The sequence below is a fragment of the Aquarana catesbeiana genome, linkage group LG10 (genome assembly GCF_042186555.1).
Source record: "Aquarana catesbeiana isolate 2022-GZ linkage group LG10, ASM4218655v1, whole genome shotgun sequence".
NCBI classification, from domain to species: Eukaryota; Metazoa; Chordata; class Amphibia; order Anura; family Ranidae; genus Aquarana; species Aquarana catesbeiana.
Window position 1 is genome coordinate 45,616,464 of NC_133333.1, and position 17,946 is coordinate 45,634,409.

General features: G+C 44.5%; 1 protein-coding gene across 6 annotated transcripts in view; it reads left to right on the plus strand.

Annotated features, from left to right (window-relative positions):
* Positions 1–16,890, plus strand: part of LOC141110649 (cell adhesion molecule CEACAM1-like) — a 50,165-nt gene extending 33,275 nt beyond the window's left edge. For 4 of the 6 annotated variants that reach the window (XM_073602127.1, XM_073602126.1, XM_073602125.1 and 1 more), the window contains 2 exons: positions 12,454–12,486; positions 16,676–16,890. In XM_073602127.1, the coding sequence (XP_073458228.1) occupies positions 12,454–12,486; positions 16,676–16,723 (81 nt within the window). In that variant the 3' untranslated portion in view covers positions 16,724–16,890. Of the gene's footprint in view, positions 1–12,453; positions 12,489–16,675 lie in introns of those variants that run through there. The other 2 variants (XR_012236314.1, XR_012236313.1) reach the window with 2 other exon arrangements.
* Positions 16,891–17,946: the final 1,056 nt, after the last annotated feature.

Here is a 17,946-nt window from a genome sequence, read left to right on the forward strand (position 1 = left end):
GAATTGTTACATTCCATCTCTTGTTACAAAGAAGTATAGTTGTGCTCATAAGTTTACATACCCTGGCAGAATTTATGATTTCTTGGCCATTTTTCAGAGAATATGAATGATAACACAAAAAGTTTTCTTTTACTCATGGTTAGTTGATTGATAATAATGGTTTCAGCCAAACGCTGTGTTTACTCTGTAAATCATAAGGACCCCGGTCAAAAGTTTACATACCATGGCGATTTTGGCCTGATAACATGTACACAAGTTGACAGGGGTTTGAATTGCTATTAAAAAGGTAACCATCCTCACCTGTGATCTGTTTGCTTGTAATTAGTGTGTGTGTATAAAAGGTCAAATGAGTTTTCGGACTCCTGACAGACCCTTGCATCTGCACTGACGTTTCTGGATTCTGAGTCATGGGGAAAGCAAAAGAATTGTCGAAGGATATGTGAAAAAAGGTAGTTGAACTGTATAAAATAGGAAAGGGATATAAAAAGATATCCAAGGAATTGAGAATGTCAGTCAGCAGTGTTCAAACTCTAATCAAAAAGTGGAAAATGAAGGATTCTGTTGAAACTAAATCACGGTCAGGTAGACCAACTAAAATTTCAGCCACAACTGCCAGGGGGGGGGGGGGCGCGAACAAACGTTTGAACGACCCGTTTGTTTGGCTGTTAAAGGAACGTCCGAGCAACGAAAGTTCGGCCCGAACCGTTCGCCCATCCCTACTCATCCACAAATACCACAAAAGACTTCAAGCTATCATTGATGTTAAAGGGGACAATACACTGTATTAGGAACTGGGGTATGTAAACTTTTGATCAGGGTCATTTGGGTAGTTTCTGTCGTCATTATGATTTAAAAAGAGTAAACACAGTTGATTGATAGTTAATGTTTTGCTGAAGCCATTTATTATGAGTGAAAGAAAAGTTGTGTTATCAGTCATATTCTCTGAAAAATGGTCAAGAAATCATAAATTACGCCAGGGTATGTAATCCTATGAGCACAACTGTATATACAATATATTACCAAAAGTATTGGGACGCCTGCCTTTACACACATATGAACTTTAATGGAATCTCAGTCTTAGTCCGTAGAGTTCAATATTGAGTTGGCAAATCCCTTTGTCCTGACCTAAACCCCATATAATTCCTTTGGTTTTGCGTAAAGACTGTGAGCCAGGCCTTCTCATCCACATCAGTGCCTGACCTCACAAATGCGCCTCTGGAAGAATGGTCAAACATTCCCATAGACACACTCCTAAACCTTGTGGACAGCCTTCCCAGAAGAGTTGAAGCTGTTATAGCTGCAAAGAGTGGGCCAACTCAATATTGAATCCTACGCACTAAAACTGGGATGCCATTACAGTTCATGTGCGTGTAAAGGCAGGCGTCCCAATACTTTTGACAATATAGTGTAATTCTTATGCTCCTCAGCTTCATCTAGTGACCATAATGTGATAATCTTCTCTTGTCTATAATTAAAGAACATTTGCTCAGAAGAGAAAATACCCTAAAGAACACTAGCTTTTTCCCAGAGCACATGTACATGCAGATTCACTGGAGGAATGGCTATGGTCATTTAAAAAAAAAATAAAGACCCCTAAGGCTGGGTTCACACTGGTCCGACAAACGCTCCGACATTGGGAGCTCATGTCGCATGACATGTGAAATTTAATGTTTCCCTATGGGAGCCGTCCTAACTGGTCCGACACAAGTCGTTCCGACTTTAGAAATGCTCCCTGTACTACTTTGGTCCGACTTTGATCCTACTTCAGTCTATTGACTATCATTGAAGTCGGATCAAAGTCGGATTGCCGTCTTGCATGATCCGACTTTGGCACGCGACTTGTGCTCAGATGTTCTTGAGGGGGAACTCCGCGCCAAATTTTAAATAAAAAACCGGCATGGGTTCCCCCTCCAAGAGCATACCAGGCCCTTGGGTCTGGTATGGACCTTGAGGGGAACCCCCTACGCCGATAAAAACGGCGTGGGGGTCCCCCCCAATCCATACCAGACCCTTATCCGAGCACGCAGCCCGGCCGGACAGGAACGGGGGTGGGGACGAGCGAGCGCCCCCCCCCCTCCTGAGCCGTACCAGGCCGCATGCCCTCAACATGGGGGGTTGGTGCTTTGGGGGAGGGGGCGCGCTGCGGCCCCCCACCCCAAAGCACCTTGTCCCCATGTTGATGAGGACAAGGGCCTCTTCCCGACAACCCTGGCCGTTGGTTGTCGGGGTCTGCGGGCGGGGGGCTTATCGGAATCCGGGAGCCCCCTTTAATAAGGGAGCCCCCAGATCCCGGCCCCCCACCCTATGTGAATGAGTATGAGGTACAGCGTACCCCTACCCATTCACCTAGAAAAAAAGTGTCAATTTAAAAAAAAAACACTACACAGATTTTTAAAGCATTTTATTAGACAGCTCCGGGGGTCTTCTTCCGACTTCGGGGGTCTCTCCGGTTCTTCTCCACGCTCTCCGGATCTTCTGCCGGGCTCCTCCGCTCTCTTCTGCTCTTTTGCCGCTCTTTTGCTAAAGCGGAGGAGCCCGGTCTTCAATCTTCTGCCTTCTGCCTTCTGCCCTCTTCTCCTGATGTTGACACGACGCTCTCCGGGGCTAGAATGCTCTCTGTGCGCTCTGCTCTGACTTATATAGGCGGTGACCCCGCCCCCTTATGCCGTCACAGTCCCTGGGCATGCTGGGACTGTGACGTTTTAGGGGGCGTGGTCATCACCCGATGACCACGCCCCCTAAAACGTCACAGTCCCAGCATGCCCAGGGACTGTGACGGCATAAGGGGGCGGGGTCACCGCCTATATAAGTCAGAGCAGAGCGCACAGAGAGCATTCTAGCCCCGGAGAGCGTCGTGTCAACATCAGGAGAAGAGGGCAGAAGGCAGAAGGCAGAAGATTGAAGACCGGGCTCCTCCGCTTTAGCAAAAGAGCGGCAAAAGAGCAGAAGAGAGCGGAGGAGCCCGGCAGAAGATCCGGAGAGCGTGGAGAAGAACCGGAGAGACCCCCGAAGTCGGAAGAAGACCCCCGGAGCTGTCTAATAAAATGCTTTAAAAATCTGTGTAGTGTTTTTTTTTTAAATTGACACTTTTTTTCTAGGTGAATGGGTAGGGGTACGCTGTACCCCATACTCATTCACATAGGGTGGGGGGCCGGGATCTGGGGGCTCCCTTATTAAAGGGGGCTCCCGGATTCCGATAAGCCCCCCGCCCGCAGACCCCGACAACCAACGGCCAGGGTTGTCGGGAAGAGGCCCTTGTCCTCATCGACATGGGGACAAGGTGCTTTGGGGTGGGGGGGCCGCAGCGCGCCCCCCTCCCCCAAGGCACCACCCCCCATGTTGAGGGCATGCGGCCTGGTACGGTTCAGGAGGGGGGGGGCGCTCGCTCGTCCCCACCCCCATTCCTGTCCGGCCGGGCTGCGTGCTCGGATAAGGGTCTGGTATGGATTGGGGGCGACCCCCCACGCCGTTTTTTCGGCGTAGGGGGTTCCCCTCAAGGTCCATACCAGACCCAAGGGCCTGGTATGCCTCTGGAGGGGGAACCCATGCCGGTTTTTTATTTAAAATTTGGCGCGGAGTTCCCCCCTAAAGATTCATACCAAACACAGTGCCGGCATTGGCGGGGATCCAAGTCGGATCCCCGTTCATTGAAAGTCGGACACATGCCGGCTTCATGTCGCAGGGCAAAGTCGGATCCAAAGTAGGACGGCAGTCGTGTCGCACCAGTGTGAACCCAGCCTCAGTCTTGCAACTTCAGTCCATAAAAAGGCATGTACTGTCATTACATAGGAGGGAATTAGAATCTGAGTCAAAAGGTATTTCTCTTGGTATGTTGTACGGGAAGCACCGTGGCTAAGTGGTTAGCACTTTAGCCTGGCAGCATTAGGTTTGTTAGGTTTGTTGGTTAAACCTCCTGCTTGGAGTTTGCATGTTCTCCCTGTGCCTGCAGGAGTTCCTTCTGGGTTCTCTGGTTTCCTCCCACACTCCAAAAGACATGCTGGGAGGTTAATTGGCTCTTTTCTAAATTGGCACTAATAGATGTATGTATGAATGAATGCTATTTAGGGTCCATAGATTGCAAGCTCCTTGAGGGCAGGGACCGATGTGTGTGTGTATGTATCTATATATATATATATATATATATATATATATATATATATATATAGCACTGCATAAATGTGCAGGAATTGCAGAGATGTTCTGCATGCTGTAGGTTTTTTATTTTATTTTGCTCGATATATACTGTATTAGAGTGCCTAATGCTGGTCATACATCTCAATTTTCAGGCTCTCTCATACACATTCATTTTCAACCAGCTGTCATTCTCAAAAACAGATGCAACAATTAAGGCAACCTAAATCTAACACTTAGGGGATGATTTACTAAGAAGAAGGCTCTGCACCAGTTCATACATTAATTGGTGCGCCAGGAAAAGTCACTAATTGAACATGCGAACCAGAGCACATTGAAGAGCAAATAATGATAATAAATACCCGTGTATGTAAATTACAACTGGTGCTAGGGTCACTGCGGTTTTCTCATTGATAATAGCACATGCCCAATACAATTGGTTCATTTCATCTCATTGGATGTGTCTTGTTAGGCAATTAATAGGTGTGCTCAGTTAATTAACCCTTTTGATGCTAATCTCATTCCTATCACTTCTAATATATCTTTGAAATGTATTTTTTTTTGTTTTTTACCCAAATCTTTTAATACATTACAGAGAAGTGTATCTAAACCCAATAAATTTATATTTTCAGATCTTGACGTTTAAAAGGTGACCAGTGCAATCTGCAATCAGTTAGATCTTAAAAGAATTAGATTTAGAGCAAGAGCCTGTTTTATTTCCTATATTTTGAATTAAATTGTTCAAGTGCATCTTCCTATTACCTATTTTGCCTAAATATCGAGTTGTACAGAGATTGGCCAATCAAATTGCATAGTGCATGACCATCTTAAGTGCCAAATTTCGAACGTAGATGTGCCATCACCCACTTGTATTTTCCTAACGATATTTCTTGGGCATTATAACAAGGCACATGAGAAACCACCTTTATTCAAGACATGCTAGAGTGATCAGGAATCTTCAAATGGCTCTCCAGCTGTTGCAGAATTACACTTCCCATGATGCATTGTAAAACTGACATTCACAGACATGACTAGGCATGATGGGAATTGTAGTTCCTGAATGACTGGTGGGCCGTAGTTTGAAGACCCCTGTGCTAGAGCATTATTATGCCTCCAGAATTGGGAGTGTGGCATCTACCAAACTTCTCTCTGCTGGTGGACACAAGACTCTCTCTTGCAAATAAGGATCATCTCTTCCTCAGAGAACAGCGAGTGGGGCATGGTGGTGGGAAGAAATTAGCAGCAGTACAAGCAACTTCCTGTAGGGGCGTGATGTCATTCCTGTGTGCTGGCCACCGCTTCCGGGAACCAGATATACACCACGGGTACATACCTCCGCACACACAGCACATCTCACATCTAGCTGCAGGAACCCAATTTTTATGGAAATGAATAGTAAAGCAGATTTCCAGGACTGGACTAACAAATGTTTCTAGTGAAAGACAACTGGTGTTTTCTATTAAATAAGGACTAAATGGGCCATTGACATGCATCACAGTTGAACTTAGGAATGTGTCTTTGCAAAAGTAAACTAAACAAAATCCTTTCTTATTTTTGCTTGAGGGATAGAGTGCAGAGGGATTAGAAGTCTTGTCAGTTTTTGGGGATGTCTGTACCCCTGATAGGGTGCAGACACCGCCCAAATTCTGCCAGTTTCTCCTTCAAATTCATTAACTTCCTGTCACATAGCCAAACAGGAAGTGAGGGTAAAACCCTACCAATGTCTTTCCCTGGGGACAAACAGGTCAATCTAAATAGTTTCCACACTAGGTAAATTGCACTTTAGCATGTTGCTCTGTACACCCCAAATTATTAGGCATCTTGGACTTTATCTGGGGTTTATTTACTAAAGGCAAATCCACTTTGCACTACATACAAGTGCACTTGGAAGTGCAGTTGCTGGAGATCCGAGGGGGACATGCAAGGAAGATAAAAAAAACATCTTTGCTACATGACTGGATGATAAAATCACCAGGCTTCTCCCCAGATTTACAGCGAGTACACTTGCCTTTAATAAACCCCAAAATACCGAATAATTTGGGGTGTACACAAAGTGCTAAAGTTCAATTTTCCTAATGGAGACACTAGTTAGATTGACCTGTGTGTCCCCACAAAAAGACATTGGTAGGGTTTTACCCTCACTTCCTGTTTGGCTATGTGACAAGAAGTGAAGCCAATTTTCAGAAAAGGGACACAAAGCCTAAAAAAGACAAGCAGGGGTTCTAACACTCACTTGTTTTCCCTCGAATGCCCACAATTATCTTAAGCTAGATTTTAGCTAAGTGGTTCTCAACCCTGTCCTCAAGTACCCCCAACAGGCCATGTTTGCAGGTTTTCCTTCATCTTGCACAGATGCTTTAAATCAGAGGCAATGGCTTAGTATTTTGGACAGCGATTTTAGCCATGATAAATTCCCAAAACATGTCCTGTCGGGGTTACTTGAGGACTGAGGCTGAGAACCACTGTGCTAAAATGGAAAATGTAATACTAATCTCTCTGTAATTTTCCTTTCCTGGTGCCTATCCATGGCAGCATACTCACAATCCATGCAAATGCTACCATGAAGGCACCAGGAAAAGTAGCTTTTAGACAAATAACACCTTTTTTGTTTTGCTATGCCAATCAGCCTAGTTAAGCTGCAGCTGGGAAATCTGTTGCATGAAAATTTAGGGGGGGAGGGGGGGAGAGTGTAAAATGCATTACTTGGATTGAGCATGCATCTGCAAAACTATTAATAGAACATAAAAAGTTACTACTAATTTTATTGGTCAACAAAACAGGACTTGGAAAAGAGCAAGGAAAGCAAAAACGTATGTATGTTATTTTGAGACACTAACAGAATATGGCCATTTTGCAGAGGAAATTACCAGGAATTAAAAGGACTGTGCCCACAAACGGACAGTCTCTAAGACCCCTGCAAACCGACCCAAAACAGCCGCTGCTGTTTGTTCAGTGTGAAAGCCCGAGGGCTTTCACACTGAAGCGGCGCACTGACAGAAGAAAAAATCTCCTGCAAGCCGCATCTTTGGAGCGGTGAAGGAGCAGTGTATTCACCACTCCTGCCCATGAATTCAATGGGACAGCGCGGCTATAGCCGCGCTGTACGAGTGGTTTTAACCCTTTTTCGGCCGCCAGTGGGGGGTTAAAACCGCACTGCTAGCGGCCGAATACCGAGGTAAAACAGCGCTAAAAATAGCGCTGTTTTACCGCCGACGCCCCCTACCACCCCAGTGTGAAAGCAGCCTTAAGGATTCAAACATTTAGTAGTCACAACAGCTTGAGGAAGGTTTTGCTAAATAATGCAGCACAGACAATTAAATCAAACTGAAACTAACAACCTAAAAAATATCCCCCCCCCAAAAAAGTAAAAAATGCTTGCTCTAAAACACATCTGTTTCAAAGACATAACAAACAAAAAAAGGACAAGCAAAGGCAGGGCATCTGCAAGCTTTATATAACATAGGTTTGTGTGCTAATGAGGCAATTGAAAACACATGCCACGAAACACACAAAATGCAAATCCACCCAGAGACAGAACTTCAAAGTGGGCACACCTGTTAAGGGTGTCCTTAAATTACTAACCCAAAAAAAAAACTCTGAGCATGCCAAGAAAATTCCAAGTGCTGTTCACACACAACAAAAAAAAAAGTCCCTGAGCATGCCCAGAACAACCCAAATGCAGCTAGCACAAAATAATACAGCATGCTACAAAATTACAGATGGGACAAACACCCCCCAATCTGGGGGGGGGGGACAAACACCCCCCAATTTGGGGGGGGGACAAACACCCCCCAATTTGGGGGGGGGACAAACACCCCCCAATTTGGGGGGGGGGGGACAAACACCCCTCAATCCGGGGTGGGGTGGGGTAAACAAAGAGCCTAACATGGGCAAAATGTATACAACAAATACCATTGCAATCTATGGGAACTGACTTGTTAATTTTGCCAGTCCCTACTTGGCTGGCTTATAGTCTAGTTATTGGCGTTAAAATGGGTATGGGGGCCCAGATCCCATCCTGTGGGACATATATCAATGTCACCAATTTGGACAACCCCAAAAACGAAACAAGCAGAAGTGCCTTTAAAAAGCTAGTAATTTGGATGGGGGGGCTGCTACTCTGCCTGTAAAGTGGTGCATCTGTAGCATGTTTCCAAAATGCTGCTTCAAAGATGTACGGCTTTAGAGAAAACTTACAAATCTGCAAGATTTTAACCCAAAACAAAAAAAAAGTGTGCCCCTCCTAGTCAAACACACAGCAAGCCAGCCCATGAAAGGGGGGTGGATGCTTGGGGGCAGGAGGGGCTCGGGCACCCCAAAAGTCAACCACCTTGTTGCCATATACAGGGGGATAAGGGCCTCTTCCACACAACCCTAGGCTGAGGTTGTGGGGGCTGCAAACAGGGGGCTTTTTTACAGAATGTGGAAAGCCCCTTTAACCACTTGCCGACCGGGCCATAGCCGAAAGACGGCAACAGCGCGGTCGGCTAGTTCTGGGTGGACGTCCATGGACGTCCTCCCAGAATACTGCTCTCGCGCGCCCCCTGGGGCGCGCACCCGAGAACTTCCGTGACCGCCGGGTCCAGAGGACCCGGCGCATCACGGATCACGGTAAACGGCCGCTGATCGCGGCCGTTTACCATGTGATCGCTCTGTCAAATGACGGAGCGATCACATGTCAACAGACCGGCGTCATCTCATGACGCCGGTTCCTCCCGCCCCTCTCTGTACCGATCGGTACAGTGCGAGGGGAGAGGGGGAGGGATCGGATGGCAGCACCGCTGTGGGCTGGATGTGTAGTGCTCACAGCGGTGCTCAGTGACAATTGCTGTCACATCCATCCATCCCTCAATGCTCAGCCAACCCTGCAATACTCTGCGTAATACCCCGCAATACTCTGCATAACACCCTGCAATACTCTGCATAACACCCTGCAATACTCTGCATAACACCCTGCAATACTCTGCACTATACCCTGCAATACTCTGCATAACACCCTGCAATACTCTGCATAATACCCTGCAATACTCTGCACTATACCCTGCAATACTCTGCATAACACCCTGCAATACTCTGCATAACACCCTGCAATACTCTGCATAACACCCTGCAATACTCTGCATAACACCCTGCAATACTCTGCACTATACCCTGCAATACTCTGCATAACACCCTGCAATACTCTGCATTATACCCGGCACTACTCTGCAATATACCCGGGCACTACTCTGCAATATACGCGGGCACTACTCTGCAATATACCCTGCAATACTCTGCAATATACCCCGCAATACTCTGCAATAGCCCGCAATACTCTGCAATAGCCCGCAATACTCCGCAATTTTTAACCAGTTCCCGCCCACAGTCATATGACATCCCTGACTTTGAGCGGGTATATCTGAATGATGGGTGCAGCTACAGGCATCATTCAGATATCAGCTTTTTCAGCCAGCGATTTCCTACACCATAGGAATGATCATAGCTGCTGTTCCACTGCTTGATCATTCTTATGGGAGGCGAGAGGGGACGCCCCCCCTTCCCGCCACCCTCCGGTGCTTCTACCGACTCACCGCTACGATCGAAGCCAAGATCGTTTTTTTTTTATTATTATTTCAGGCTTCCCAGCCTAGAGGTGAGATGTGGGATCTTATTGACCCCATATCTCACTGTAAAGAGGACCTGTCATGCCATATTCCTATTACAAGGATGTTTACATTCCTTGTAATAGAAATAAAAGTGATCAAAAAATTTTTTTGGGGGGAAAAAGTGTCAAACTAAAATAAATAAAGTAAAATAAACAATAAACAAAAAAAAAAAAAAATTTAAAGCGCCCATGTCCGTGTGCTCGCATGCAGAAGCGAACACATACGTAAGTCCCGCCCACATATGAAAACGGTGTTCAAACCACACATGTGAGGTATCGCTGCGATCGGTAGAGCGAGAGCAATAATTTTGGCCCTAGACCTCCTCTGTAACTCAAAACATGTAACCAGGAAAAAATTTTAAAGCGTCACCTATGGAGATTTTTAAGTAGCGACGTTTGGCACCATTCCACGAGAGTGTGCAATTTTGAAGGGTGACATGTTGGGTATCTATTTACTCGGCGTAACTTCATCTTTCATATTATGCAAAAACATTGGGCTAACTTTACTGTTTTGTTTTTTTTTAAAGCACAAAACTGTTTCTTTCCCCAAAAAAACGCGTTCGAAAAATTGCTGCACAAATACCGTGCGAGATAAAAAGTTGCAACAACCGCCATTGTATTCTCTAGGGTCTTTGCTAAAAATATATATATAATGTTTTGGGGTTCTATGTAATTTTCTAGCAAATAAATTATGATTTTTACATGTAGGAGAGAAATGTCAGAATTGGCCTGGGTTCTCCAGAACGCCTGGAGGTGCTCCCCTGCATGTTGGGCCTCTGTATGTGGCCACGCTGTGTAAAAGTCTCACACATGTGGTATCGCCGTACTCGGGAGTAATAGCAGAATGTGTTTTGGGGTGTAATTTGTGGTATGCATATGCTGTGTGTGAGAAATAACCTTCTAATATGACAATTTTGTGAAAAAAAAAAAAAGAAAAAAAAAATCTTGATTTTGCAAAGAATTGTGGGAAAAGATGACAATTTCAAAAAAACTCACCATGCATCTTTCTAAATACCTTGGAATGTCTTCTTTGCAAAAAGGGGTCATTTGAGGGGTATTTGTACTTTTCTGGCATGTTAGGGTCTCAAGAAATGAGATAGGCCGTCAGTAATTCAGGTGTGATCAATTTTCAGATATTGGCACCGTAGCTTTTGGACTCTCTAACATTCACAAAGACCAAATAATATACACCAAGTTGTACTTATTTTTACCAAAGATATGTAGCGGTATAAATTTTGGCCAAAATTTACGAAGAAAAATTACTAATTTGCTAAATTTTATAACAGAAACAAAGAAAAATTCATTTTTTTACCAAATTTTCAGTCTTTTTTCTTTTATAGCGCAAAAAATAAAAAACCCAATGGTGATTAAATACCACCAAAAGAAAGCTCTATTTGTGTGAAAAAAAGGATAAAAATTTCATATGGGTAAAGTGTTGTATGACTGAGTAATTGTCATTCAAAGTGTGAGAGCACCGAAAGCTGAAAATTGGTCTGGTTAGGAAGGGGGTTTAAGTGCCCAGTGGTCAAGTGGTTAAACTAGTGGGTACAAGTTGCTTTGTGGTTGGTATTGGGCTGAGCCCAACATGCCCCAAAGGCAGCTATGATGAGTGGATGTGACTTTGTATGGTTCAGGAGGGGTGATCGCTCTTCTCGACCCTTTCCTAGCTGGCCCTGTTGTATGCTCTGAAAAAGGATGTGGTTTGGATTGGTGATGGCAGATCACAGCCTTTTAAAGTGTGGAGTTCCTCTTTAAAAGCAAAAGTTAGCCCATGGAAATCCAAGGGGTTAGAGGGGGGAGACAAGAGCATTGGAGAATGGAGTGTGGAGTTCCCCTTTAAAAGCAAAAGCTAGCCCAAGGAAATCACATGCATTAGAGGGAGAAGGTTAAATGCCCTTTTATGAGGAGCGGGAGTCTTTTTACATAATTTTAACAAGGTGAATGTCACATGTTGGCAACGTAACATGCTAACATGATGTGTGCAAATCTCCTTTAAAAAATACATAAAGGTGAACCAGCGTAAAAAAAAAAAAAAAAAAAAAAAAATCAAGTTTAGAGGTGTACTAAGATTATGGCCACGCAGTGAACAAATGCATCTGAACGAGCACAAGAGCCACTTGCCCATGCGCACTGCTTACATTGATCTCACGCAGTTCTAAACATACTTGCGGGCACAGCAGGCTTTCTCTGAAAAGGTTACTTTCTCATTCTATTTTGGGCATATTTGTTAGTTGGGCAGTTGATACTAAACTTCCTCATATCACCCCATAATATTGTCACCTTCATCTTCTGTCAATATTGGATTGGAGATGCCGTGCGCCATGTCCATAGTGGCGCACAGATTGCATTCTCCCGTGCACCGAGATCGCTATAGTAAATGGGGGATTCAAGCTCTGTTCCCGGAGCACAGTTTCATAAATATAAAAATGTGCTTTGCGCCTCTACTGATGGTGCGCGGCTTTCGTAAATCGGCCCCTTAGTTTCATCACAGTCAAAAGATCTTGTTGGTGGTAGGTAGTCTCCACTGGTTTGGTGTTTTTTGGATCAGAGGCTGGTTCAAAGTGGTTGAAATTGCCTTAAAATGATCATGCACATGGTCAGTATCTGAGCTCTGTAAAGCAATCTCTAATCTGATAGAATGCATTGAATGTTGTTTGTTTTATTTTATTTTATTTTAGACTCAGAGGTCGAAAGAGGAACCTGCTTACATGGTAAGGCTTTACATTTAGTGTAACTTGCTTCTTACAACAAGACAGAATATTGTTACACAAGTTTTCAATTTGATGTGCAGCTATGGTTGCCACTTCATCCCTTTAAACCCAAACACATTAATTACACAGGTTCTGTGGCTGATTAAGGTGGTAATTAAACTCACTTGGTGCCTTATCTGCATTTAATTAGCCTCAGAACCTGTGTGATTCAAAAGGTGTTCGGGTTTAAAGGCATGAGGTGGCAACTCTATGTGCAGATAACCCTATGAATACTATGAAGTGGTATTTCAGCTTTTGGAAGAATGCTGACAGGATATTTCTCAGGGGAATGGTTAAGTTTTCTGCTCTTCAGTTACCTACAGGGAATCAGACAGTGGCCTGGAGCAGAGGGATGGGGATTAGGGTTGCCACCTTTTCTTCAAGTCAAACCCGAACACTTTAACAGCGCACAGCAATTTTTTTTTATACATATATTTTGCTAATAAATAACATTTCTAATCATATAAAATTAATAACAAGAGTCCCCCTTTACATCTGAACTCGCAGAGTTCCCTTTCACTGTAAGGGGGAACTCTAACATAAGGGATGCTCTGGGAACCCTGATTTAAAGGAGAACTCTGCTGTAAGGGGTGCACCGAGAACCCTGATTTACCTTAGTGTACTCACTCAGAGGCCGGACAGAGAAGAGGGAAGACTTGAGTCACAGACAGAGATGGATGGTGAGCTCACTCACCCCTTAGCAGTCAGCACCTCTCATCCAGATGTATCTGAGGCTGCTGGACTTTCCAAATTTCCGGTCCCCACTTTCCTTTTCTGAGGCACAGCCCTGGGGATTGGAGTGTGGGCAGACACAGAGGGGTGGGGGCAGGAGGAAGAGGTGCAGATCAAGCCCTCTCTCCTGTCTGTGTATGAGAGCAGGGGGGGGATTGTTAGTGCTGGCTTTGGGCAGCATGAAAAAGAGTGTATCAGACTCTCAGCTTAGACAACTACAGCCAGCAACCCGGGTTTCAGGCAGTCTGAAACCCGGACACATGAGTCCAAACCCGAACTGCCCTGGTGAATCCTGGATAGGTGGCAACCCTAATGGGGATAGAGATGTAGTGGGAGCGACATGTGGAGGAACCAATGCCCTTCATTTCCCTCCTGCAGCCACTGAATGTCTGCAGGAAGGAGAGGAGGAGAAGCGGACATTCAGCAGCTACATGGAGGGATCGGTTCCTCTACATGCTGCCGCCCCCACGGCCCTGCGTTCCAGGTGTATAGGAGGGCTGCATGGGACCAGATCATAATGGCGACCCCTGTACATACACCCCTGTTCCCCTGCCATTACCCCATGATATGGTTTGCACAGTACACCAGTTCTAAAATCCTTAAAAATATAACAAATAAAATGGTCCCAACGCCATTATAGTTTCCCTGTAGGCTCATAACATTTATTTAGATATCCTATACCCCATAATACAGCATTTTTATACTTTTATAATTTTTATTTCTTATGATTCGACAATGAACTTCAGAGTTTTCTGCATGCACTACTTCTCTCCTGAGGCTTCTGTGAGCTGCTGTTACAATGATGTTTGTGGGCATTTTGTTTTTTACACATAGGAGCTCTGTTTAATACAAACCACTAATGGCAACCAGTGAAATCCAAATAGCTTTGAAGGACCAGAATAAAACTGCACAGGGAAGAATTATAAATTCTGAAAGAGAAACATATGACATGTTTACTGCAAATTACATTCATTTATATTAAATTTCAGTTAGGGTCCATTCACACAGGGGCAACATGACTTCCAGCGTGACTTTGGGAGGCAACTTGGACACGACTTGAGTATGAATCACAGCGCGACTTACAAGCAACTTGAAGTTGCCTCCAGGGCAGGGGACTTTGCCAGTGGCCAATCACATAATAATTAGCTCTGTGGTAGGGAGGGGTTTGAGAACCACTGCATTAAGGTAAAAAAACACGAACCTTTACAACCCCTTTAAGCATTCATTCTGGCGATACTTCTAAAGGGAAAACCCAGGCCTATTTAACCTTTAATCCTAATGAGAGATCAAGCAAAACAAGAACATTATGAGGGCCCTTTAAGTGCTACTGACAGCAATGTCCCAGTTGCAGGCCTGATGGTCTTCACCGGCAGTCGGAGCTCATTACCTATATCCAATAAGGTGCAGAAACAGGGTAAAGGTTTTTCTTGAAATGGTTGAAGCTAAAGGTGTCTATGTACAGTGTTTGAATAGAAGTGCAGTAAAGTGTTCCCAAAGTAAAGCTGTCTGTGCACAGTGTCCCAGTGAAGCAACAAAGAAAGGTTTGCAAAGGTGGGCAATTGCCCTCTCACCAACGACCAGGCAGATTCAAAGCCTTCTGAACAGCAACTCCCAGAGAGGCGTCCTTGCAGCTGATCTGCTTGTGATGATCACCTGATACGAAGCGCGGGTTGTAAAACTGCCGAGTTGATGCTGGATAGATGCCTGACGAGACAGACTAGGCCCTTCTCGTCTGGGTTGGAATGTTGTATACCGCGTGGTAGGCCGCAACCTCACTCTTCCTGTACAGAGAGGTCCGTCATGCACCAGGCCCAGGAAGAAGAGAGCGTGGGGCAGGTCTCTGGCATCTTTATAGCTCTTCCCAGCAATGTTCCTGATGGTAGAAAAGATCCCTGGGATATGTAGTCCGGGGGTATAGTCATGAGGAGAATTTGCCATTCCGAGGAACTACTAATCCCTTTGGTGTGGCTCACAAATATGATGTCAGTTACTGACGTTGGGCACTAGAGGGACAATGCGATACATAGAAATGACAGGGAATCGCTGTACTTTGATGTAGCTATGTGGACTACAATTGTAAAGAGACTTTTTCAGGTGTTACAATTGTTAATGAGAGGGGAGGCTACAATCACAATGGCAGATTTTTGGTGTAGGTATTAGTGGATCGTTGCATTTCACACACTGATATATTTCTGTTCTATTTTTCTTTAAAGATTATTGGAATGTATATACAGTAAAGGAGAAAGGGGACGCCTCTAGGGAGTGGGACTATATGGGCACTGACACAGACAATTAATAATATGTAATATCAATAGAGAAAAGTAATGTAGAAATGTTTGTATAAAAATGACACATTTATTTAACTTATTTAAAAGAGACATCCTGGAGATGGGGTCCCAAAATATAATTTACATATAAGAATTTGCAGTATGTGGAGAAAGGATATTCAAAAAATATAACAACTGAGCTGGAATGGTCCCATAAAGATGTAGAAACATTTAGAAAACAGCTGACGCAGTTTGAGACAAACTCTTCTTCAGAGGTGTTTTAAATGCAGGGACCTTTCCTAGCATGCGGAGTGTGTATATACATAGATTAAATCCTGCATCTAAAATCAGGGGTACTATATGTACGCCCTTCACAGAGAAAGAGCCCATGCCATACATGATCATCTGCTGAGGTCCCACAATGAAGACTTGGACTGTCTACCTCTATTAGTTATCAAAATATCAAAGGGAGTTTTGACCATAATGAGGAGACTTGTAGGGATAGATGGATTGCCAGCTTGTTGGCCCACCCATTAAACAACAGATAGGCAGGTGCTGAGAGCAAGGGTCCAAACCTTTGCAACAGAAAGATCTGTAGGCTTATGCCGCGTACATACGATCGGAAATGCCGCCAGCAAAACTCCAATGAGAGCTTTTGGTCGTAAAAAAACGACCGTGTGTATGTTCCGTCTGACTTTTGCTGGTGGAATTCCAGCCAGCAAAAGATTGAGAGCATGTTCTCTATTTTTCGGTCAGAAAAAGTTCCTATCCGAAAATGCGTTTGTCTGTATGCAATTCGGACGCGCAAAAAATCATGCATGCTCGGAAACAATTTGACGCATGCTCGGAAGCATTGACCTTCATTTTCTCAGCTCGTAGTGTAGTACGTCACCAGGTTCTTGATGGTTGAAAGTTCAGAGAAGTTTTGTGTGACCGTGTGCAGGCAAGCTTGAGCAGAATTCCGTCGGAAAAACCATCCAAGTTTTTCTGACGGAATTTCTGATTGTGTGTATGGGGCATTATACATGCTCATTACAGGTGTGAATGGCGTCTGCAGCACAGCGCCATTCTCTTTTGATGTTTTAAAGGGATGACGGCAACACACAGCCAGCTTTCTATACAGTTTAAATATTTTTTTTGTTCTCTTACAGGTTCTTCAGTATGCATCAGAAAGCCATTACAATGAAATAAACAGATGAACTCTCCTGATATATTTGACTGCTAAGGAGCCACAATGCAAAAATCATAATAATAATAATGTTTATACGGATAAAAACAGGGGTATATTTTCTTGTCCTGGGATAGATAACAAGTGGAAATCTTCCCAATAATAACACAGACTGCAATAAAAACTTCTCAAATTGTTTGACTTTTACCTGCTCTATAAAATACTACAGAAAAACATTTTGGTTGGCATTGGGGCTCATTCTTACTGCACAGCATATAACATATAGCACACGTGTGTGGTGTCAACATGTGCTGAGTTGCACTGCTATGCATTCTGTTAATGCATTGCAGTGCTTTGTTTTCCTTTTTAAAACTGCTAAAATCTATACAGGGTGCATGTATTTGGTCTGAGTTCTGATATTCATACATTGGGGCTGATCTGAGTTGTGATACTCATGCTTTGGGGCCATAGGCGTACACAGGGGGTTTACCTGGGCACACCCTAATCACTGCGTGATTTGCAGATTCCCCCTATTGCCTGGGTTTCTCCCCATGTTGCGTCCCAACCCAGGGCTGCTTGCTTCCCTCCTCTCCTCCTGGCTCCTGTGAGGATGTTTCAGAATGGAAAGTGGGTTCTCTATTCATTTTTTTCTGTATGTAGCCAAGTCCCGGGACTCTCCAAGCCTAATGGGGACCTATAGAGTTAGGGATAGGTGACATCCTTCTGTGTAGAGTGGGTTACAAGGCATGGTGGGTGCAATGTAAGGTAGATTAATGGGCGCCAGACACTTCTTGAATGCCAAGAGATTTATTTTCTCTTAAACAGAACTGGGGGAGAGAGGGTTTAGGGCTGGGACACTCTTTAGTAGTTGCAATGTTAATTAGCAGACTTCTATAGGTAGACAGCCATGCAGGGAAAGGCACCCAGCCGGACACCACGGCTTCATGTGTAAACACACTGTCTCCTACGGCAACAATCTTGAACAGTTTCTAACACAAGTTGTAATGAACTCTTTCACTTCCTCCACAATCTCCTTTTTATATCATCACTCAACTGAGCTCCCAGCCTATCACTCTTCGCTCTTCCAATCTTTTCACTGAGTATCTTCCTCAAGCGTCACCCCTGCGTCCTTGCTGGGTCTCTAGCTTGGCACTCACAGATACTCCTTATGCGTCACCCCGCTGACCTGCTCGGTCCCTGGCTTGACACACAAAACTGCTCTGTAAGCGTCACCTCTGCTGGCTGGGTCCCTGT